The 25,575-nt window shown below is 41.7% G+C and overlaps 1 protein-coding gene across 7 annotated transcripts in view; it reads left to right on the top strand.

Annotated features, from left to right (window-relative positions):
- The window catches only part of LOC134350601 (utrophin-like), a 537,041-nt gene that overhangs the window by 83,621 nt on the left and 427,845 nt on the right, over nt 1-25,575 (top strand). For all 7 annotated transcript variants that reach the window (XM_063056033.1, XM_063056035.1, XM_063056034.1 and 4 more), the window contains 6 exons: nt 703-780; nt 4,856-4,948; nt 5,685-5,857; nt 17,380-17,495; nt 20,020-20,183; nt 20,920-21,123. In XM_063056033.1, coding sequence (XP_062912103.1) covers nt 703-780; nt 4,856-4,948; nt 5,685-5,857; nt 17,380-17,495; nt 20,020-20,183; nt 20,920-21,123 — 828 coding nt within the window. The remainder of the gene's footprint in view (nt 1-702; nt 781-4,855; nt 4,949-5,684; nt 5,858-17,379; nt 17,496-20,019; nt 20,184-20,919; nt 21,124-25,575) is intronic.

The following is a 25,575-nucleotide window of genomic DNA, read 5'->3' as shown; positions in this document are numbered from 1 at the left end:
ATCCTGCTCTATTTCTTAGACTGTGTTTGAGATTAGTTTCTATTTTCACCTTGTAGAGTGGATTTTCTGGATATAAGTCATCACTTTAAGGATTCAGTTTTCAAGGTGGTGCGTCATGATTTGGTGTGCATGCTACTTGAGTTGACTAGGACTTCATTGACTTTCTCTGGTCTGCAATTTTGGTTTGCCTAGAACTTCGCGTACTCCATCTAATTATAATGTGTCTGCATAAAATCCATTTAACTTGCTTTTCCCCGACTAACTAGGAACATTTTGTGGTCTCTTTCTCTTCATTTTCATTGGTGTGAATAGGAATAGTTAGTTTTCCAAACTTGGCTGCGTGTGTGAATGCCGACTTATCACTTGAAAATGCATAAAATTTCTGTAGAGGTGAGATTTCAAATGCAAAAAGCTGGAATTGAAGTTTTATGATATTTGCTTGTGTTTTGTCTCTTTGTAAAGCGTTTATTTTATGTTGGATTTGACTGCATAGAGGAATGTTGAGTAACTGCAGCATGTTTACAGTTTGAACATTTTAAGAGGAATGTTTTTTATTCAGTTCCCATACAATAGTGACAAGTTTGGAATTGTTATTAGCATCACTTTATAAAGTTAATCCACTTTGTGATCAAGTTGCATCATTTCATAATCTCCAACTGAATTTTCTTTTTGTCTTGGTTAAAATATCTTGTCCTCCATTAGACCAAAGAACGTGGCACGACCAGAGTACATGCCCTCAACAATGTCAACAGAGTTCTGCATGTTCTGCAGCAAAAGAATGTGAGTCATTGCCTTGAAGAGCTAATCTGTGATAAAATAAATGTGTGTGGGAGAAACTTGGCGGGCTAAGTAGGATCTGCGGAGACAAAGGATTAGTTGATGCTTTGGGTTAACACCCTGTGTCAGGATTGTGCGCGTAAAGGGGAGGTCGCCAGTGCAAAGAGTTGCGAGGGAAGGGTGAGGCAGGAGCTTGCAGCCAATGGTTAGAACCAGGTGAAGAGGGAGATGGGCAAATGGAGCCATTTGTGTTGCGTAAGGGTTGGGAGTCAGGAGACTGTGGGTGGTGAGTGGAGATTGATAAGGAAAGACATAAAGGGTGCCGATGGAGCCATTTGGGGGGAAATGGGGGGATGGAGGTAGGGAGGATGCAGATGCAAAATCTGGTAAATAACCAAATAAGTAAGGTGATAATTGGAATTAGAAAAAGGAGGATGATGGACAGAGGAACCAGATGGAGGAGAGAAATAAAACTTGGGTGACCATGGGATTGTTGTTGGTGGGTTGGAATCAGGAGACTGAAAATAGAGTGTGGGTTATCTGAAGTTGGAAAAATCAGATTTCAAGGTGAAGTGTGAGATGTTCCTCTTCTAAAATACCTCACGGTTCTGCTTGACTCACTGAGCTCCTCCAGCAGTTTGTTTCCTCAGATTCTAGCATCTGCCGTTTCTAATGTTTCATTCAGTATTGTTTGTTTATTTAAAATGTTGTAATATGTTGCCTCACCTGCAATTATTGGGAATCAAATTTTTAGATGCTCTGATGCAGAGCTGTCCAAGTTGATGATTCAGAGCTCAAAGCCCAAGCTATTGAGTTGCGTTTGTTTCATGTGTTTGGAATTTGTCGGCTCCAAGATTTTTAAAAGGATATTGTTAACAATTTGGTCAGATTATTGGGTTAATTGTAAATGAAGACATCAAAATCAATCTATGTCAATGATTTTAGATATATGCAAATTACCAAAGATTGATTGTAATCAGGTCATGAAGAGCAAAACACCAGCCCTTTGGCCCATCATATCCATGCTGCCCATTGTACCTGCACATACTCATTCCATTTATCTGCTTTAGGTCTGAAGCCTTGTATGTCGAGGCAGTTCAGGTCGTTGTCTAGGTGCTGCTTAAGTTTTTTCCATGAGCTCTTCAGGCAGTACATTGAAGACTTCAACACCTCAGATTCTCCTACCTCTCACTTCAAACCTGTGCCCTCCTTTCGTAGACACTCCCCATGGTAAAAGATACTTACCATGTTGCCCAAGTGTGCCCTTTAGAATTTTGTTTATCTCTTATTAGGTCACCTTACGTTGTGATTCTGAAGCTCCCTGCTGTGCATCTGTGTAGCCCACAAATCTTCATAATAGTTTACAGTGATGAAAATCCAAGACATGAGGACAGAATAAATGTTAACATGTCAGCTGTCAGTTTTTTTAAAAAGTTGTATTCAAGTAGTAAAAGCAGTGATTCTGCAAAGGGTTTTTACTTATAGATTGAGTCAAACAGATGAGCTTGTCTCAATGCACACATTTGATGGGTGTTCAAGATAATTTTTTGCACCAGTATGTTCCAAAATTAACAAGGGGACAGGTCATGTTGGAGTTGATGATAAATAATGAACCATATTTAAGTAGAATGTGTATGATCATAACCTAATACACGTTGAGCACCCCTTACCTGAAAATCCAAAATCTGTAAACTTCTGAAATCTGATTTTCTTTTTTTTTTGACCACTGACGCGATGCCACAAATGGAAAATACCGCAGGGTGCTGGAAAGGTTCACAGGTGATGCGCAGGTCTCTGTGCACCACTGACAGTTCTGAGAAGTGACTTCACGTACCCTGAATGGGGGCACAGATATTGCTACCGAGGAGTGGTTCAAGCTCTGCATTGCAAGTTTAGATTTTAATTATTTTGATGCAAGGAGGCTGGTGAAAGGCAGATGAACTGTAGGGATCGTGTAATTCAGAGGATTACGATATTGTTTCTAACACAGCTATGACTGAAAGGTGGGTAGGACTGGCAGCCCATCATTCCAGGCTGTAGAATCTATCAGCATGACATGGTGCGGTGTACAAGAAGTGGCTTTAAAGTTATCCTTTTTTGAAGAATAATGGTTTCCTTCAAGGTTATTTTAAAAACTATTTGTAGAGTTTTGAAGCAAAAAGCAGGCAATTGACTCTTAATGCACAATTGACCTTCAAGTGGTTAGTGGGAAATAAAGGGGCAGATATGCAGGCAAATACAAATGTGAGAATAAAAATATAGATTAGAATCAGTCAGGGATTTCCTCTTTCCAAATGTTGTATTGTGTGTGTGTGTACTTGCAGATATCTTATGGTAGATAATGAGAACTGAGGTCAACAGACTGAAACGTTAACATGAGCAGATACAGGTGTTAATAGAAGAATAATTTGTTGGAATGCAAGGCAGTAGAATTGACATCAGTTTTGTATTCTGGTTCGCAGACAGCTGGAATACTGAACAGTCTACACTTGAGGGTGGCTGTGTTGGTCTGACATGTGAAGAATGATTGAACAACTGAGTTGTAGTCCCTGTTATTAAGAAAATTTGTTTAAAACAATTCTAAGATGTTCAGAGAAATCAAGGAGGCACATTGAGTGTAATTCTTGCCCTTGGTTGCCGAGGCAAGGGCCTGAGGTAATCATTGAAGTATTAGAGCCAGGTTTTTATGGAGGGGTTAGGAAATACTGTGGATTCCAGTTAATAGGGCCATCAGTTAAACGGGGCAACTCTTGAAGAATAAAAACAAGTAGAGAAAATAGCCCTTTGTTTGTTTGGGACAATATGCTATTTACTTGGGATGGGAGACTGATGTTGAACAGTTTTTCCAGTAGTGTCATTTGCATGCACATTTGTGTGGCCATAGACACTACACTGTGCTTAGATCAAGCAGTTTTTAAATAGTGTCAGTTGTGTATGTTTATGTTCAAAAAGCAGTGATTTTTGTCATGGATGGTTGTTGAGAGATAAGCGGCAAGACAATGCAAAACTGTTTTTCTCACTGAGGTTTTAAGCATCCAGAAATGGCTGGGAGTGAAAAATTAAACAATTTCATTTCAGGTTAGGAACTATGAAGAATTTGAAGGTATTGACAAAATGGGTAACACTTGCTTTTCATCAGAGGTGCAGACCAATGGCATTACAGATTGTTCAGTTAAACATGGTTGGCTTGTGAGCTGCAAATGTTTACCCTCTCCAGTGGTCCTTGCCTGTGTCAGCAGCCCAATTGTCAAAGTTTTGACTGTCTCTAAAATTTACGAATATTGAAAAATATTCACAATGATTAACAATCACAATTTAAAAGCACCTTGTATAAACATAGATAACAAATGTAACAAATTTAACTGCAAGTAAAAGGGTATTTGAATTGATTTAAAAGCATGTATTTGTTTTGAACTTAAAATTAAATGTGTTGGTGAGTGGTCAAGTGGTTAAGGCGTTCGTCTAGTGATTTGAAGGTCGCTAGTTCGAGCTTTGGCTGAGGCAGCGTTTGTGTCCTTGAGCATGGCACTTAACCACACATTGCTCTGCAACGACATCGGTGCCAAGCTGTATGGGTCCTAATGCCCTTCCCTTGGACAACATCGGTGGCGTGGAGAGGGGAGACTTGCAGCTTGGGCAACTGCTGGTCTTCCATACAACCTTGCCCAGGCCTGTGCCCTGGAAACTTTCCAAGGCGCAAATCCATTGTCTCATGAGACTAATGGATGCCTATATAAAAAAAAATTAAGTAAATTTATAATATTTTTGAACCACCTTCCTGCTTACACTCAGGCTAAAACCTGTGTCCAACCCCAACAGAATCAATAATCAGATTCTCACTGTTTGCTGCTGGGAAGCTGTAGGATCTTGATGTTCAATTGTTGGGTTCTGTGGATATTTTTTCAGAATGTGGTTGAAGAACTTAAAGGTTGGAATTTCCTTTTTTGCATGACTCACCTTGAAGGAGACGTTTGAATTATCATTTTGGCCCACTACTAAGTTGTTCAGTTTTGATGTCAACCCTTTTGCATCTTAAATTATACTACATTGTGAAAGACCTTTTATTTCCCTTTGCCAGGTGGAGCTTGTAAATATAGGTGGAACTGATATTGTCGATGGAAATCATAAATTGACCCTTGGGCTTATTTGGAGCATCATTCTACATTGGCAGGTGAGTAAAGAGTTTTGGAATGCAGTGCCGGTTTGATAGCTGAAATGAAGAAATCCACCTCAGAGGCAATTCCTGGGAATTGAATATGTATGCAGTAAACAGTCAGCCAAACAGATGTCCTTCTTTACTTTGGGGTGAATGGATAACTTCACTCACTGCAACTCTGATCTGATTCCACAGCCTGTGACTCAATAGCAAGTACTCCACATTCCCAGTATTATTTACTTATTATTGTAATTTTGTTTTTCTTTTTGTATTTGCACAATTTGTTGTCTTTTCCACTTAGGCCATTTGTCCATCTTAATTTTTATTTATTTCAGAGGCCCAGTGTGGATTGGGGCCCCTACCAGCCCTTCAGGCTGTGCTGCCCCAGCAATCCACTAATTCAACTCTGACCTAATCAATTTACAATGATCAATTAACTTATTTCCTTTGGGAGGAGACTAGAGCACCCAGAGGAAACCCACACATTCCACAGGGTGAATGGGCAGACTCATTACTGATGAAATCAGAATTAAACTCCCAACTTTTCATTTTCATCGATTCTACTTTGTATTTTCTGTGATTGCCCACAAGAAACTGAATCTCAGGGTAGTATATGGTGACTTACCATGTACTTTGATAATAAATTTACTTTGAACTTTAAATGTCTTTTGCCAGGTGTTGTGAGTAGCTGAAACTTGGATCATCTTTTTGAGCTGTTTGAACAAACCTAATTGTAAAATATTTGATTTAGGTCAAAGATATAATGAAAGCTGTAATGTCAGATCTACAGCAGACAAACAGTGAAAAGATTTTGCTCAGCTGGGTTCGCCAATCAACTCGACCCTACAAACAGGTCAATGTTCTCAATTTTACAACAAGTTGGGCTGATGGACTTGCGTTCAATGCTATTCTTCATCGGCACAAGTAAGTATCAGTCCATAATTCTACGTGTAAAGTGTTATGTGAACCAGATAATTTTAGGGTTGTATGACAGCAAATGATGACTGCTTGAAAATTTGCTTTCTTAAGATGTTAGTAAAGTGACTTCCAATTTTAAAAAGATACTGAAAATTCCAACAGCAAGCTGCAGCCATGAATGCTTCAAAAGTGAAATTCAATTGATCTTTACTTACTTTAGTTCAGAATTATATTGCATTATTCTTATGGCAAATTTGAAACATTTTTAATTTTGATATTTTATTTTCTTTTGGTCTGCATGCAGATTGCATTGAAGAATGATTTTTCTCCAAACATACCTTTGCTCATTGCGGCCAAAAAGTTCTATTCAAAAGGTTCAAAGGAACATTTAAACAAGCCTGGTGCATTTTGGAAACGTCCTGTGGACTGAAGAGGTTGAAATAGAACTTTTTGGCTGCAATGAGCAAAGTTATGTTTGGAGAAAAAAGGATGCAGAATCTTATGAAAAGAACCCCTCTCCAACTGTTAAGCACGGGGGTGGATCAATCATTCTTTGGGCTTGGGTTGCAGCTAGTGGCACGGGGAACATTTACTAGTAGGGGGAAAAATGAATTCAATTAAATACCAGCAAATTCTGGAAGCAAACATCACACCGTCTGTGGAAAAAAAAAGCCGAAGGTGAAAAGAGGATGGCTTCTACAGCAGGATAATGAACCTAAACACACCTCAAAATCCACAATGGACTACCTCAAGAGGCGCAAGCTGAAGGTTTTGCCGTGGCCCTCACAGTCCCCTGACCTAAACATCATCGAGAATCTGTGGATAGACCTCAAAAGAGCCGTGCATGCAAGATGGCCCAAGAATCTGACAGAACTAGAAGCCTTTTGCAAGGAAGAATGGGTGAAAATCCCCCAAACAAGAAATGAAAGACTCTTAGCTGGCTACAAAAAGCGCTTACAAGCTGTGATACTTGCCAAAGGGGATGTTACTAAGTACTGCCATGCAGGGTGCCCAAACTTTTGCTTTGGGCCCTTTTCCTTTTTTGTTATTTTGAAACTGTGAAAGGTGGAAGTAAAAAGTTTTCTTGCTTAAAATATTAAAGAAATGTGTCATCTTTAACTTTATGCCTTTTGGAAATCAGTTCATCTTTTACTCACTTAGCTATTCACAGTAACAAATTTTGACCGGGGTGCCCAGACTTTTGCATGCCACTGTATCTGTTCCATCTCAATGAGTGTAGTTGAGAAACGTTTCAATACTCAAATGTTTGTTACAGTTGTTCTTGGCTGAAAAATTATTTCAGCTTATTTTGAATGTCAGTTCAAAGCAGTTTAGTTTGTTTCAAGGTAAAGAGGTTAAGGCATTCAGCAGGAACACAAACATCTTCTGTGCCTTAAGTATCTTTTTGGCATTTTTATTTGAGTGCAGAGAACATTTCTTTGTTTGCTTTGTTCTGGTAGAGCTACTCTGGGTATTGAAATTAGATCCAAGTCACAGACCTGTTTTACAGAGATGGAGTGTTTTTCTTCTGAATTCCATATAAGCTTTCATGTGTAGCTGTTGGTAGGATGGCATACTACTTTTAGCAGCTTATAATCAAATTCTGCAGTCAATGTGAAGTTTTATGTATTTGAGAAAGATAAGTTTGGAGATTGCAGTGAGTCTGTTTGTTTTAGAGGTCTCTTGTCCGTTCACAGTCAGTAAATTTGTTTGAAATTGTGCAGACTACATTATGGCCAAAATGATATCCTCAGTCACACGTACAAAATGCTGGTGGAATGTAGCAGGCCAGACAGCATCCATAGGAAGAAGCACAGTCGACATTTCAGGCTGAGACCCTTCGTCAAGACTAACTGAAATAAGAGATAGTAAGAAATTTGAAAGTGGGAAGGGGAGATCCGAAATGATAGGAGAAGACAGGAGGGGGAGGAATAGAGCTAAGAGCTGGAAAGTTGATTGGCAAAAGGGATACAAGACTGAAGAAGGGAGAGGATCATGGGACGGGAGGCCTCGGGAGAAAGAAAGGAGGAGGGGAGTGCCAGAAAAAGATGGAGAACAGGCAAGGAGTTATTGTGAGAGGGACAGAGAGAGAAAAAAAGAGAGAAAAGCAAGGAAATAATAAATAAATAAGGGATGGGGGTAAGGACGGGAGGAGGGGCATTAATGGAAGTTAGAGAAATCAATGTTCATGCCATCAGGTTGGAGGCTACCCAGACAGAATATAAAGTGTTGTTCCTCCAACCTGAGTGTGGCTTCATCTTGACAGTAGAGGAGGCCATGGATAAACATATCGGAATGGGATGTGGAATTAAAATGTGTGGCCACTGGGAGATCCTGCTTTCTCTGGCGGAGAAAGCGTAGGTGTTCAGCGAAACAGTCTCCCAGTCTGCGTCAGGTCTTACCAATATATAGAAGGCTGCACCGGGAGCACCGGACGCAGTATATCACACCAGTCGACTCACAGGTGAAATGTCGCCTCACCTGGAAGGACTGTCTGGGGCCCTGAATGGTGGTGAAGGAGGAAGTGTAAGGACATGTGTAGCACTTGTTCCACTAACAAGGATAGGTGCCGGGAGGGAGATCGGTGGGAAGGGTAGGGGGTAACGAATGGACACGTGAGTTGCGTAGGGAGCGATCCCTGCAGAAGGCAGAAGTGTGGGGGGAGGGAAAGATGTGCTTGGTGGTGGGATCCCATTGGAGGTGGCGGAATTTATGGAGAATTATATGTTGGACCTGGAGACAGGTGGGGTGGTAGGTGAGGACAAGGGGAACCCTGTCCCTAGTGGGGTGGCGAGAGGATGGGGTGAGAGCAGATGTGTGTGAAATAGGAGAGAAGCGTTTGAGAGCAGAGTTGATGGTAGAGGAAGGGAAGCCCCTTTCCTCAGTCACAAATAGTTTGAGGGTATATCTGATAGTCAAGGACTAGCTGTTCTGTAACATGTTAATATGATTAAATAGCCATCTTTTCTTGGGTCTGCTTTCTCACTTCGTGGTCTGGTCTTCTGGTATTCAGCATGAGAAATTCCAAATGCCTAATGTTTGCTTATTTGGTTACATGGAGTGTAAGTATTTAGAATTACCATCTTTTCTTTCTCCTTTGCAACGACCATATGTAAAGTGCCATTAAGGTGAATGCTGGCAGATTATGTTACTGGATGACTTCATTATGTAACTGTTTCTATCTCCCTCTACCTACAGTCCAAAGACAAGTTCACTGGCATATGCACAAGTGTCTATATGTACTCATGCAATGAAAAACTTATTTGCAGCCACATCATTGGCACATCACATCATGTAATTAGTGTTCACAAGAAAAACATCAATTAAACAAACGTAAACAAATTTTTACAAGAAAATAAAAGAGACAGAAAATGTAGCCAATTTTAGTGCAAAGTGATTAAAGTTGTCATAGCATTGCTAAACACGACTGATTCAGGATGAGCTGGTTGCTTTGAAGAACCAGATGATTGAAAGGAAGTAGCTTTTCTTGAACCTGGTGGTGTGGGACTTCAGGCTTCTGCACTTCCTGCCTGCTGGTAGCTGTGAGAAGGTACCAATGCCTTGATGGTGGGAATCTTTGGTGATTGATTTTGCATTCTTGATGCAAGGCTACCTGCAGATACAACCAATGGCGGGGAGGGATCTGCCTGGGAAGTGTTAGACTGAGTGTACTTTCTAAGAGCATGGAACGTGGGGCAGTACAACACATGAATAGGCCCTTCAGCCCTTCGTGCTGCTCCAAATCAATTAAATTGGTAATCAATTAGTAAACTAAACTATGTTCTGCCTACACAATGTCTGCATCCTTGCACTTTCCTCGCATTCATTTATTTTATCTAAATGTCTCTGAAATGTTTTAAATATTTCTGCCTTTGCCACCACCCCAGGCAGTGCTTTCCAGGTACCCACCACTCTGCAAAAAAAAACTTGCCCCTCACATCTCCTTTGAAGTTACCCCCTCTTATCTATGTAAATACATGTCCTCTGCATTAGAGAATTCAACCCTGGGAAGAAGATCTATGTCTGTGCCTAGATCAATGACTCTATTTATGCCTCTTATAATCTTAAAAACCTCTGTCAGATCTCCCCTTAGCCTTCATTGCTCCAGAGAAAATAACCCAAGTTTGTCCAGCCTCTCATTAGAGCATATTCCCTTTAATCAGGTAGTATCATAGTAAACCTCTTCTGCACCCTTTCCAGTTTTGAAATTTTCCTATAATGGGGGGGAGTTTACCAGAACTGTATCCAATACAATCTTGCCGACGAGTTTTACAAAGCTGCAACATAACTTCCTGACTTTTGAACTCAATGCCTCAACTAGTAAGGCAAGCATGCCTTTACCCACCCTATCAACCTGTGCAGCCACTTTCAGGGAACTATGAACTTGGACCTGAAAATTCATCTGCTTATCAACATTTAAGAGTCTTGCCCTTCACAGTGCACTGTTCCTTACATTTGACCTATAAAGGTGCAACACTTCACATTTGGCTGGGTTAAACTCCATCGGCCATTTCTCTGTCTTTATCTTCAACTGATCTATATCCTTTTATATTTGCCAGTCTTCCACGCTATTCACAACATCAATCTTTGTATCACCTGCAAACTTACTAACCCAGCCACCTACATTTTCAACCAGGTCATTTATATACATCATCAGCAGCAGAGGCCTTAGTACAGATTCCTGTGGAACACCACTATTCACAAACCTCCAGTTAGAATAGTTGGATCACTATCCTCTGTCTTCTTTGGGCAAGTGAGTTCTGAATCCAAACGGTGAATTCACCCCAGATCCCATGAATCTTAATCTCCTGCATGATTCTCCCATGAGGGCCTTGTCAAATGCCTGAATAAAATCCATGCATTCACAGCTCTGGCACCATCTATCACTCTCACCACCTTATTAAAAAAACTCAATCATGACTTGCCCTGCACAAAGCCAAGCTGCTTCTCCCAAATTAGGCCATGTTTCTACAAATGCTTATAAATCTTATGCCTAAGAATTCTCTCCAGTAACTTCTGTACCACTGATGTGAGAGTCACCAGTCTATAGTTTCCAGGATTATTCCTCCTTCCCTTCTTGAATAATGGAACTAGTCTCTGTACCTTCATACATGCTTGCACCTTTGAATTGCTGTACCAGCCCATGATAAAGGCGGTCAGTTCTCTCAATTATTACTGGATAGGAACAAGGCCTGGGCCGGCTTATCCCTCTCAACCCCCTTAGTAGTTGAAATACCCCAAATGTTAACCGGCTATAATCTATTTAACATGGATCAGTGTTTGAACTTGAACTTGAACTTTACTTAGCAATAAAACTCAGTTCTCTGTCATGTGAACTTGTTTATACATCGGTTAAGTTTCTTTTGGTAGTTTTATGAAACCAAATTTAAGATAACTGTTCCCCCTCTATATTTGATAATTGAGTTTTGAGGTAAAGATTCAGAAACAAACTGCAGATGCTGGAATCTGAAGCAAATTCAGAAATTCTAGAAGAACTCAGCCAGTCAAGCAGCATCTGTGGAAAAAGAAGGCTGTTAGTGTTTCAAGTTAGTGGCTTCCTTAGAACTAAGGGAAGAGTTGAGTGTTTACTGTTTTCTATAAGTATGCAATAAAAGTCTCTGAAAAAACTTGTGCACTTCATCACCTGATTTGTCTTAAACTAATGTTCTATTTTGCAAAGTGCAAACTGTCCTCTATCTCAGGGGTCCCCAACCTCTTTTTGAATTGCGGACCGGTTTAATATTGACAATATTCTTGCGGACCGGCCGACCGGTGGGGGCGCGTGGGTAGGGTTGCCAACGGACGAGAGTAGCAATCAAATACATTGTTTACCCAGAGTAAGACTACAGTGACCATGAAACCTTGCGCAGGCACCTATGTGCGCATGCATGTACGTGTCGATTCCCTTCCCCCGCTTACAGATTGATTTTAGCGATTCTGTTCCGGGGGGGGGGGGGTGTGTTAATCACGACCGGAATACAGGTGATAAGTGGCTAATGTACTCAATTTCGTTTCTAAAAGGGTTTATCTAACGAATTTAATATTAAACACAGCGCATATTTTCCTCGCATGAATATAGAGATAAGTCAATTATCAGGGGAGCTTGAAATAAGTGTGGCACGAAGTTCCAATAGAAGTGGTAGAGGCAGGTTCGATATTATCATTTAAAGAAAAAATGGATAGGTATATGGACAGGAAAGGAACAGAGGGTTATGGGCTGAGTGCAGGTCGGAGGGACTGGGTAATAGCGTTCGGCACGAACTAGAAGGGCAGAGATCACCTGTTTCCGTGCTGTAATTGTTATATGGTTATATAAGTCAATAGCATCATAACATTTTAAGTAACGTTTGGATATTAAACACACAGCATATATTTTCCCCATATGAACATATAAAATCATTGCAACACACCAATATCGCTGCATCAGTGGGAGCCCTGGACTTGTTTTCCTGCAACAAGACGGTCCTATCGAGGGGTGACGGGAGACAGCGATACTCGAACGGGGTTCCTTATGTCCAGTCTATTCCGCAATTTAGTTTTCGTTCCATTCATTGCAGAGATAGCAACGTTTTCAGTGCTTTTGTGGCTATCTCAGGATATTCAGCCTTGACTTTGATCCAGAATGCCGGCAGAGATGTTATGTCAAACATACTTTTCTGCCCGCCGTCATTTGCAAGCTGGAGGAGTTGAACTCCTTCCCGCGCAGACATGGATGACGCGTGCGTAATGACCGCGCATGCATTCAAGCTCAACAGTGGGGGTGACAGGGAATGAGAAAAGGTGCAGCTGACTCCTATCGCCAAAACATATCGTTTCCTCGCGGCCCGGTAGCGAATGCTTTGTGGCCCGGCACCGGTCCGCGACCCGGTGGTTGGGGACCGCTGCTGTATCTGGTTGAGTGATGTTGTAGTAGTAGTAGTCGTCGTCATACTTTATTGATTCCGGGGGAAATTGGTTTTCATTACAGTTGCACCATAAATAATAAATAGCAATAGAACCATAAATAGTTAAATAGTAATATGTAAATTATGGCAGTAAATTATGAAATAAGTCCAGGACCAGCCTATTGGCTCAGGGTGTCTGACCCTCCAAGGGAGGAGTTGTAAAGTTTGACAGCCACAGGCAGGAATGACTTCCTATGATGCTCTGTGCTGCATCTTGGTGGGATGAGTCTCTGGCTGAATGTACTCCTGTGCCCACCCAGTACATTATGTAGTGGATGGGAGACATTGTCCAAGATGGCATGCAACTTAGACAGCATCTTCTTTTCAGACACCACCGTCAGAGAGTCCAGTTCCATCCCCACAACATCACTGGCCTTACAAATGAGTTTGTTGATTCTGTTGGTGTCTGCTACCCTCAGCTTGCTGCCCCAGCACACAATTGCAAACATGATCGCACTGGCCACCACAGACTCGTAGAACATCCTCAGCATCGTCCGGCAGATGTTAAAGGACTTCAGTCTCCTCAGGAAATAGAGACGGCTCTGACCCTTCTTGTAGACAGCCTCAGTGTTCTTTGACCAGTCCAGTTTATTGTTAATTCGTATCCCCAGGTATTTGTAATCCTCCACCATGTCCACACTGACCCCCTGGATGGAAACAGGGGTCACCGGTACCTTGGCTTTCACCAGCTCCTTAGTCTTTTTCACATTAAGCTGCAGATAATTCTGCTCGCACAGTGTGACAAAGTTTCCTACCATAGCCCTGTCCTCAACCTCATCTCCCTTGCTGATGCATCCAACTATGGCAGAGTCATCTGAAAACTTCTGAAGATGACAAGACTCTGTGCAGTAGTTGAAGTCCGATGTGTAAATGGTGAAGAGGAAGGGAGACAAGACAGTCCCCTGTGGAGCCCCAGTGCTGCTGATCACTCTGTCGGACACGCAATGTTGTAAACACACGTACTGTGGTCTGCCAATCAGGTAATCAAGAATCGATGACACCAGGGAAGCATCCATCTGCATCGCTGTCAGCTTCTCCCCCAGCAGAGCAGGGTGGATGGTGTTGAACGCACTGGCGAAGTCAAAAAACATGACCCTCACAGTGCTCGCTGGCTTGTCCAGGTGGGCGTAGACACGGTTCAGCAGGTAGACGATGGCATCCTCAACTCCTAGATGGGGCTGGTAGGCGAACTGCTCCAGCCTATGGAGCAGCTCCAGAACAAGTCTGTCCAGGGTCTTCATGATGTGGGAGGTCAATGCCACCGGTCTGTAGTCATTGAGGCCGCTGGGGCGCGGCGTCTTCGCCACAGGGACAAGGCAGGACGTCTTCCACGGTACAGGAACCCTCCGGAGCCTCAGGCTCAGGTTGAATACATGGCGAAGTACTCCACATAGCTGAGGGGCACAGGCTTTGAGCATACTGGTACTGACACCATCTGGTCCTGCAGCCTTGCTTGGGTTGAGACATTTCAGCTGTCTTCTCACCTGTTCAGCTGTGAAGCCCACCGTGGTGATTTCGTGTGGGGAAGGGGTATAGTCATGAGAGCAGGGTGGGGGGACTGTGAGGAGGGATAGGAGGGGAGAGTGGAATATGTGTTGGTTGGGGGCCGACAACAGATGGCTCATGTGGGGGATGGGCAGGGGCCACAATGTCAAATCTGTTAAAGAACAGGTTAAGTTCATTGGCCCTGTCCACACTGCCTTCAGCTCCTCTGTTGCTAGTTTGCCGGAACCCAGTGATGGTCCTCATCCCCCTCCAGACCTCTCCCATGTTGTTCTGCTGGAGTTTCCACTCAAGCTTCCTCCTATACCTGTCTTTAGCCTCCCTGATCCTGGCTTTCAAGTCTCTCTGTATTGCCCTCAGCTCCTCCCTATTTCCATCTCTAAATGCCCTCTTTTTAGCGTTCAGGATGTCCTTTGTCACCCATGGCTTGTTATTTGAATAACAAAAGACAGTTCTTGTTGGAACATTAGAGTCCACACAGAAGTTGATGTATTCAGTGATGCACTCTGTGAGCCCATCCATATCCTCTCCATGTGGCTCACAGAGTGCCTGCCAGTCTATTACCTCAAAACAACCCTGGAGCGCCTCATAAGCCTCCTCTGACCATTTTCTCACTGTCCTCGAGGTTGCTGGTTTACTCTTCACCAGGGGCACGTAGCAGGGTTTTAGATGCACCAGGTTGTGATCGGACCTTCCCCATGGGGGGAGGGGAGGGGAGAGGAGCTGTATGCATCCCTGACGTTAGCGTACATCAAATCCAGAGTCCTCTCCCCTCTGGTTGTACAGCTCACATACTGCGTGAAGTTGGGCAGTGTTCTAGCCATGGTAACATGGTTGAAGTCACCCGAGATGGTAATGAGGGCACTTGGGTGCTGGGTTTGTAATCTGGCTATGACGGTGTAAATGACGTTACACGCCGACGTCGGGTTGGCAGAGGGATGTACACAACAACCACAATTGCATGCGAGATTTCCCTTTGCAAATAATAAGGCTGGAGTGCAACAGCAAAAAGTTCAATATCCAGGCTACAAACACGTTCCTTGATCGTAATATGCCCCGGATTGCACCATCTGTTGTTTACCAGAACCGCCAGCCCCTCTCCTTTGCGCTTACCGCTCTCAGTGCAATTCCAGTCAGCTCGAACGGTCTGGAAGCCCTCTATGGAAACGCTTTGATTGGGTATGTCCTCATGCAGCCATGTCTCAGTAAAGCACATGACACTGCTCTCCCGAAATGTTCTCTGACTCCTGACAAGCGCCGTCGGTTCGTCGATTTTATTCCCCAGCGATCTCACATTTCCCATGATGAGAGAGGGGAGACATGGCTTATAACTTCTCTTCTCCATAAGCCTCTGTTGTCTTGACCCGGTCCTCTTCCCTCACCTTTTTAATCCCCCTCTTCCTCCAGATTTCAGCCGGGATGTCCGCTGCTCTGTTCGCTGGTTGGTCCCTGGAATACACAATGCGGCCATCCTGCTGCCACGCTAACGAGACGTGTCCGAATGTAACTATTTCCAGTGCTAAAAAAAAGTAAAACTGTCTCCACCAGCATGTTAGAGAGGGTGCAGCTTCAACATGTTACCGTGAGAGGAAAAAAATGCAACAAATAACAAAGTTAAAAAGTTTAAAAGTAAGCAACGACGGAGCAACTGTAACAGGCTGCATGTACGACCGGTGCATGCGCACAAATAGCCTCTCACTCAATGTTAACAAGATGAAGGACTTGATTGTGGATCTGGACTTAAGGAAGGAGAAGTTGAGAGAATATGCACAAGCCTTCATTGAGGACCCAGCAGTGGAAAGGGGCAACAGTTTCTTGTTCATGGGCATCAACATCTCAGAGGAGGTTTTTTTGGCCCAATATGTTGATGCAGTTATGAAGAAGGCACTACTTCATTGTGAGATTGGTTGATTTGGTATGTCACCAAAAAAACTTGCAGATTTCTATAGATGTATGATGGAGAGCATTCTTATTTTTTATATCACAGCCTGATATAGAGGCTCCAATGCACGGGATTGCAAGAGTCTGTGGAGTGGTATAGACTCAACCAATCCATCGTGGGCACAACCCTCCCCACCGCTGAAGTCGTCTTCATGAGGCAGTGCCTTAGGAAGGTAGCATCCATCATTAAAGACCCTCAGCATCTGGGATATTACTGCAATTGGGAAGGAGCATGTAGACTCGAACTCAATGTTTTAGGAACAGCTTCTTCCCCTCGGCGACATCCGATTTTTGAACACTATATAAATCCATGAGTAATATGGCGTCTTCTTCTTTTGTGCTATTTATTTTTGTTATTGTAATGTCTTGTACTATTCTGCTGCAGTTAAATAATAAATTCCAGCATATACGTCAGTGATAATAAACCTGATCTGATTTTGATTCTCTTAGCTCTGAGAAAACATCGTTGATCTGAAATATAATAAAATTAGAAATACATAATTATAATATATACCTATATATTATATAGTTTATATAGTTAGAAATGGGGGAATGATCTATATAACTGCTTTGCCAGGTAATTTAACTACTTTTATTTTAAAATTGTTTTCTTCATATCTTCCAAGAGGAAGTCTTCCAGTTTTTGTTGAATTTCTTTTTTGCACGTAGATTAAGAAACTAGTAGGAACCATGCCTGAAAATTAAATAATAGGTATGTGACTGGCCTCTGATCTACATTTCTCAGATTATGTGTCAATCACATTCCTGAAACTTTGCTTTCAGAATTGATCTTCAATTTATTTATTTTAAGTCCGTATCAGCAAATCATCTTTTTACCGATTATCTGAAGTGAGGGCCTGGAGGCTTTTTGTACTGGATTGTCACAGTTGAGCACAGTGCTGCTGTCTATAAATGTACTTGCATTGTGGTTCAAAATGTTGGTGATGTTAGTCTGTGGTCCTCAATTTTAACATTACTTGGGTCTACACTGTCTCAAATAAAATGCAGTCAATGTATCAAGTATGGTGTAATTGATCCATGATATCGAGCTGCTACTCAGTTTAAAACGTAACCTAAGCATTATCCGTTCATGTTAGAATTATTTATTTTAGCATTCTTTTAAAATTCGCCCTCTTTCAGACCAGGTCTGTTCAGTTGGGATAAAGTTACTAAGATGACTGCGGTGGGACGGCTTGAACATGCATTCAATATTGCGAAGCAACATCTGGGGATAGAGAAACTGCTGGACTCGGAAGGCAAGTTGTTTGGTTATTGTTCAGGTGGAATTCACAAGTGCAACAAATTTACTCTGATTTATTAAAAATGGGTCTGTTCATATTCAGCTGCTTTTCTAACTTGACTATTTTAGTGAAAAGATAAGTAGATTGAGTATGCAGTTGGAGATAGTTATTGGTGTTGTGTATTTAATATTTCAGTAATATTTGAGGAAACTTGTGTAGTGTGTGTGTGTATATATATAGACAACTGGGTGACCTGTTGGGGCACCCTTTGAGAGAAGGGTAGTGCATTTCTGGTTTATCTGCCACCCTTGTGCCTCTCGTTGTCATTCTGGAGACGTGCAGTCCTTTCATCCCCCGTCTCTTCGTCTCTTCTGCTATTTGTTGTTCATCTCTGATCCTGGAGACGTGCATGCCTCTCCTCCTCTGTCTCCTCTTCTCTCGTCTTTTTTTGTCTTGACTCTTTGATCCTGGAGTCATGTGGCCCTGGCCTCATTCGATTCTCGTTTTCTCCCTCTCCTTGCTGCTTCTCGATTGGCGTCATCTCTTGACCATAATGTCCCCCTTCCCTTTCCACGTGGCATAATTAGGCTGACCATTTTTTTTAACCCTAATGTTGGATAGAAGAAACGAAGCAGTAACACCAAAGGATGCTGATTATTCTTGGTACATACATACAGAACTAATGACCAGGATTTAATTTAAATTTATGGCATCAGGATTAAAATGCTAGTTGTGTTGCTGTTCCCATATGAAGAAAGTGATGGAAATGACTTCTGGATGAGGCAACATTTGTGTTAAAGACTCTCATCAGAAATATCAGAGTTGATTTTTTTTTAAGCTGCAGCTAAAAGAGGAAGGGGAGCACGGAATAACAGTGTAACAGGCAGGAGAGCTGAAAGGACAAACTGGAGTGAAGATAGTAATAGGATTCATTGGTATGCTCAGCTTGTTTATATACAGCAATGTAGCTGTTTAAAATTGCTTGATTCTTCACAGTGCATGTAACTACTGCTAGATGATAGTCATTGAGGTAGGTTACCATGTTCTTCTTGAGCACTGGTATTCTCAAGCCTGCTTGAAGCAGGTGGGTCCCTGAGACTGCCGATGTGAGAAGTTAAAGATAATCGTGAACACGTCAGCCTGTAGATTGGCACAGGTCTTTAATGCACAACCAGGTGCCCCATCTGTGCTGGATGCTTTGCATGGGTGAATTCCTTCTGAAGGATGCTTTCATGTCAGCCTCAGAGTCTGAAATTACAGGGTCATTGGGGACTGTGGGAGTTCATTAATTCCTTGTTGAAGTTGTACATAACCCTTACACACGGGGGCCGTGGTCAAGTGGTCGGCAACTTGGGCCAGCTCCCCCACCGTACTTAGTCTGGTGAGGAGGATGTGAGGACACCCAGCAGGTCTGGAAAAAAACAAGACCTGACAAAGAGCAGATGAGCTCCTTGTGAGCCAACAGCCATCTTCCGTGGAAGAGATTAAAGCCTCACCACGTATCTATGAATCGTATGCTGTGCCCCTAGTTAGAAGAGATATGATGAACTTGGGCGCTGCACCGTGTGCCTGGACCTGCCCAAGGCCTCCGCCTAAGGAAGGGCTGAGCTCGAAGAAGTGGCCGTGGCTGGAGGCTGACACGGCCTTGGGCTCGAGTTCGGCAGGGGCGGCGGCAGGCGGTGCCAAGACGGCCAGCGAGAACAGACTGGAGGAGAGGCTGTACGCGGTGCTGTCGCAAGATCGAAGAAGATGGAGGTGCATAGCCGCCAACCCCAGATTTAGGATGGCACCCACTGACTGACTTACACACAGATATTGTTATTCCAAATCTTCCTTAGAACAAGATTCAAAAAGTAATAATTTGTTCAGATTTCAATGGATAATTTTGAGTCTGAAAGCACTTTAAATAAAACAATGATAATGATATTGATGTCACTATAAGATACTGTATCCACAAAATCCAATATGTACATACATGCAGTCACTGAATATTAAATGACGAGTACTTTACAAATCTAATGGACAAATTGTCAAATATGATCATTTCTATGTTATAAGGACCAAATACTCATTGAGAGACAATTTTGACGAACACTGCCATTCATTTGGGGGGAAGGCAGGAGAATGGGGTTGAGAGGGATTAATAAATCAGCCACGATGGAATGGTGGAACAGTCCCAATGGGCTGAATAACCTAATTCAGCTTCTATGTCTTATGGTCTTAACTGCCCTCTGAAATGGCCTAGTAAGACAGAAATGAAAGATCTTCAACAGCAATCACCCACCTCCAGTGCCGCTCTCTCCCCCACCATGAAAGATCAAAACCTGAATCAATTCTGCAGTTAGTGTTGGTGCATTTGGTGTAGCTCTCTTAAATTAGTCTCCGGGGGCACCTGGTGAAAATGCTTGTGGCACTTGTTAACCTTGATTTGGTCCCTATAAATGTCCAGGGTTTAGTAAACTGGACATGTTTGATTTCGCATTTGTGGGGTATTTGAAATTTTGTTTCGATCTCATTGCTGATTTCTGCTTTAACACAGATATTGCTGTTTCCCTGCCTGACAAAAAATCCATCATTATGTATGTAACATCTTTATTTGAGGTGCTCCCTCAACACATCAGCATGGAAGCCATCCGTGAAGTGGAGACTCTGCCAAGACAGTACAAGGTTGAACGTGCTGAGAGTCCTTCCTCTCATGAGCTGGTAAGTGATTATTACATACATACAGTCGTGAAACACTGGGTGGTGGTGAGAGCTGTAAGCTGAGAATTACTCAGCTGTAATTTTGGAAGCAGTGATCCTTCAGTGTGATTGATGAGATTGATGTTAACCCAGGATTTGAATACTGTACAACAGAATATAGGTCAATCTGCAATGTAGATATTACAGAAAGAAACTTATTCAAGAAATCCCGAAAGAGAGAGAATTAAGAAAGAGGCATACTTGGATGGTAAAGGGTTAAGTTAACAAATTATTAAATTTGAGCAAATCTTAATTTTAAAAAAACTTTATTGTGTTCGATAGTAAATTGGTTACTGATGGTATCTGGTTAAGTAAGGTGCTCGGGACATGATCATAGAAGACGGAGGTTGGTGAATGTTTGTGAAATAAACTTATGAATGAAGTTGTCCAAACAGTCACCTGAGGGCAAGATAAGGGAGTTGAGACTTGAGTGTCTCCATGTCAAAACACAATCAATTTGGTTCAGTAAAACTTAACCCCCACACGTCTCAAGACATATATCTGGCTATCTGAGGGTTGCAAGGAATTAACGCACACAATTTTTCAGCTCAGAGGAAAAAGGCTTGAAGACCCATATTTATAGCTGAGATCCCAACCCATTTGAAAATGTTCAGTCATACAGATATTTGAAAGTTCATAGCTTACAAATGAGCAACTGCTGGTATAAAGGGGATTCGTTTTGATTTTTTTTTATTAGGACGTGACCTCAAACAAAGTGGCATTGAATTCTGGAGCTTCAACTCCCAAGGCAGTGACAGAGATAGAAGTGGACTTGGATAGTTATCAAGCAGTTCTTGAGGAGGTCTTGACATGGCTATTATCAGCTGAAGATACTCTTCAGATGCAAGATGACATCTCCACTGATGTAGAGGAAGTGAAGGAGCAATTTCACATTCATGAGGTATTTTAAAATTCTGTACATTGATAAGAGATAGCTGAAATAAGCTGCAGGGAGTTTTGTTGAAGAATAAACAAAATATATAAAGCAGGGGTGGCAAGCCTATGTCACGCTTGACCAAGATGGAATGCCCAAATGTTTTGTTGGTATGCAGTGCTGCCCTTCAATTCTTTAAACCCCACCCATAATGAAAAGATAAAAAATGATTACCTTTATTGCCAAATGAAGCTGTGAATGTTTTTTTTACAACTTGAGAGCAGTGAGATGTTTTCACAGGAAATATGTCAGGCCAGCTTACCGCCAGCAAGAGAGAACACGTGATGTTGGGTGGTATATTTAAAATCCTAACAGACTTGGTATATACACCAGTATTTCGATAGTAAACAGTTACAGTTACAATAGTATTTAGGAATGATGGTTATTTTTCAATTGCCTTTTAAAAGGATAGAATTAAGAATTTTTGATAGATTTTTCTAAGATGTTTCATTTATTTCAATCTGTTATTATTTTTATTAATTGTAAAACACGAGAATTTTTTTTGAGAATTATCACTAATTTGGGCACACATTCTCAAAGGTTTGCTGCCCCTGATAACAAGGACCACACCTTTGATTCTTTGACCTGTTTTTCCCCTCAAAGAACAACTTAAGGAAGGTAAATGATAGAGTCAATGAATTCCTTTTAGCAAAATTGGAATACCTTCATGTGCTCTTGCCATTGTGTATCTCATCTTGGTCAGACTTAAGGAGATAGAATTTATCGAGATGGTTCTCAGAACTGTGTTGAAATTGCTTTGCATGAGAAGGAAACAAGGATTAATTCTGAATGAGGCTAATCCAATGGGATACTTATTTGTTGCATGCAAAATTCAAATGTCACACAATTTCAATTATTGTCTGGGGTTGTTGTGTGGCTTAAAGTGCATGAAGTTGAGAAATTTGTTTTAAACAGCAATTCTTTATTATATCAATGTGGCATTGATAAGTTGCTCTTAATGTCGAAAATGCCTTAATTTCTACCTCAAAGAAGAAGGCAGATGGCTGATTTAATGAATTGCTTTTGAGAGTACTGGCATCTCTCCAATGAATGTGGTTGAAGTTATTTTCTCTTAATTTTCACTCACTGTTTTCCACTTTGCGCTGTTAAGGTAATTATACCCAATGACTGGGTGAGATGTTTTAGTGAATGATGCTGTTGTTCATGGGAAATGTTTATGTTGCACAGATTCTGCAGTAAATGTGAAACTACTAACTGTTTATATTAGGTTCATTCCATTTGCTTTACTGCTCTCTGGACATTAGACTGAAGGCATGCACATTAATTGTACCTCCAGAAAATGTTTTGTTATAGCAGTAATTCACAATTTGTAAAAGTCAGTTTAGGTTTATTATCACTCCTATGACATGAGATTTCTTGTTCTTGGGCAGCAATATAAACAGTGGGTTGGCAAGGTAGTGTAGTGGTTAGCACAATGGTTTCAGTACCAGAGACCTGGGCTCAATACCCGCTTTGTTGTCTTTCAGGCGTTTGTATGTTCTTCCTCTTCTCGCGTGGATTTCCTCCAGCTGCTGTGGTTTCCTACCACAGTTCGATAGGATAATTGGTCGTTGTAAATTGTCCCGTGGTTAGGCTAGGACTAAATCGGGGGTTGTTGAGCTCGAAGGGACGGAAGGGCTTATTCCGAGCTGTATCTCAATAAATAAATATAAAGGTTACCCACTTGACCCAAATTAATGATCTTTCATTAGAATTGGAAAATGGGTGAGGGAAGAATGAATCTGTGGAGAAAGAGGTGAGGAGAGAAATGAATAAAAGGGAAATCGTACAAGATCATAATAAGAAAAGAGGTGATAGTATGAGGGCTAAGTAAATTGTACTGGTTCAGTAGCAGAAAGAAAAAGTTGATTCTGAGGTGGTGTAGATGCAAGTTCATTGGAGCAGATTTGATTAATGCCAAGCCAGCTGCACTAGCTGTTGATTTTATGAAAGTAGGTTTTTGGGGGGGGGACTTCCGGGTCATCAAGGGAATGGCGGCGTAAGGAAAAAGTCTCTCGACAAAAAAGAAGGTAAACTGCCCCAAAATCGAATTTAGACAAATACTTAATATTGCATAACTATATTAATAAAAGGGGCAAGGATGATGTCTAAGAACAAGAATAAAAAGTCCGCTTCGAAGGCTGATAAACATAAAGAGATGCAGCAAGGCGACGGGTCTAGCTCTCCCACGGCAAGCCAGGACGGAGATAATGAGGGGGAATCGGTGACTCTGTCTGTGATTCTCGGAGAGATTCGCGAGTTCCGACAAGATAACAGCAAACAGCTGGAAGATATTAAAGGAGAAATAGTAAAAACTAACTCGCGGATAGATGAAGCCCGAAGCGAGGATTGTTGGAATTGAAGAGAAGCTACAAAATGCAGAGGAGGTGATAGCAGAAATGCTGGAGCTACAAGACCAACTCCAGTGGAAACTAATAGATCAAGAAGGCCGCTCGAGAAGGGAAAATGTGAGGATCTACGGAGTTCCCGAAGGAACCGAAGGTAAACCCGGATTGATGATTCCCTTCGTGGAGAAGCTGCTTAGAGAGAACCTTGATATACCGGCCGCAAAAGACCTACAGATAGAAAGGGCTCACCGCGCGTTGGCACCACAGCCTCCGGCAGGCGCCCAGCCCAGATCGATTCTGGTCAGATTTCTCAGTTACAGAACGAAGGAAGAGGTGCTTAAAAGAGCATGGCAAAAGAAAGGTTTCATGTGGAACAACTGCAAAATCAGTTTAGACCACGACTACGCACCGGGGATTCTTGCCAGACGGAAGGAATATACGGAAACACGGAGAGTCCTGAAGGAAAACAACATCAGATTCCAGACCCTGTATCCAGCTCGGCTGAGAGTCTTTTACGACGAAGGGACAAAAACTTACGCTACGGTGGAGGAGGCAACGTCGGACCTGGCGGACCGGGGACTACCTATTAAAGTTATCACCCAACCGGAGTCGTTACTGGAGAGGATTCGGCTGAAGTCGTGGCAGTTAGTGGGGCGAGGACGGTCCACTCGAACCAGAGTGTCAAACTACAAGGAAAAGCTGCAAGTATTCAGACGCGAATGTACAGAGAATACAGATTAATTAAGAGAAATGACTGAAAAGAGTAAATCGGACTTAAAAGTAAAATGAAAACTGGTAACTGAAAATAAACTAGGCGGAATAACTTGAATGATAGCAATATGGTCGAGACATAAATAGGAGAAAATTCTCTATGATTATTCAAACTGCTGAGGGCCCTCTAACACAGGGTGAAGATAGAGGTTATCCCTCTGAACTGAGGCGGGTCGGTGCTCAGGCCTCACTGGGAAGTCGGGGAAAATTTTCAAATGTTATACATTCAGAAATGTCTAGGGTGTGGTTATATGTCTTGGTTTACTGTTGAGAAGGGATTGCTTACTGTTTGGTTAGAAAAGGAGAGTGCTTTTTTTCTACTAGAGAAAAATGCAAACTGAATTGGTAAAAATAATTTCCTATAATGTTAATGGGGTTTTGAATCCAATTAAAAGAAATAAGATTATGTCTAAATTGAAAAAAGAGAGGGCACAAATAGCTTTCCTCCAGGAAACACATATGAGCCAATCTGAACATGGAAAATTAAAAAGAATGGGCTTTAAGCATGTATTTTATTCATCATATAAATTGAGTCACAAAAGAGGGGTAGCTACTTTAATATCAAGTACTCTTAATTATGAACATATTTCAGAGACTAGAGACAAAGAAGGACGGTTTGTAAAAATCACAGGAAGAATAGAAGGTACAGAAATAACATTGCTGAATGTTTATGCTCCTCCAGATAGTGAATGGTCATTTTATAGACACATTTTTGACCTAATGGTCAGTTCTCGAGGGGTAGTAATTTGTGGAGGGGATTTTAATATTAGATCAAATCCTATATTAGATTCTTCAAGAATAGTTACTCAGAATAAACCTCTGACTCGGAAAGTGAATTCATTGATGGAGGAGTTGAGAATTATAGATGTCTGGAGGGAATTACACCTACTAGTAAAGATTATACATATTACTCTTTCCCTCATTCTGCCTATTCAAGGATAGACTATTTCTTTATCTTAAATACAGATAGACTCAGGATAAAAAACTGTAATATTGCAACAATTGATCTGTCGGATCATAGCCCAGTCTCTATGTCTCTAATCCTGGAAAGGAAAATAAGGAAAACACTATGGAGGCTAAACTCACATATTTTATCAAATCTGGAATAAATGGATTGAATATATAACCTCAATGCGAGCAGACTTTAGATGACTCTCCTAATGATTTATATTGCTCTTCTCATCAACACAGTAATATTGCTAACGTAAGCACCCCTAGTCTAAATGTTTGTTTTTTTTTGGAAAATAGAGAATTAACACAAGTAAAGGGAAAGATTTGGGAAAGGGATAAAAAAAAATGA

This window comes from Mobula hypostoma, chromosome 8, assembly GCF_963921235.1.
Source record: "Mobula hypostoma chromosome 8, sMobHyp1.1, whole genome shotgun sequence".
Taxonomy (NCBI): domain Eukaryota; kingdom Metazoa; phylum Chordata; class Chondrichthyes; order Myliobatiformes; family Myliobatidae; genus Mobula; species Mobula hypostoma.
Note: the sequence above shows the minus strand (reverse complement) of the source record. Positions and strands in the feature narration are given on the sequence as shown.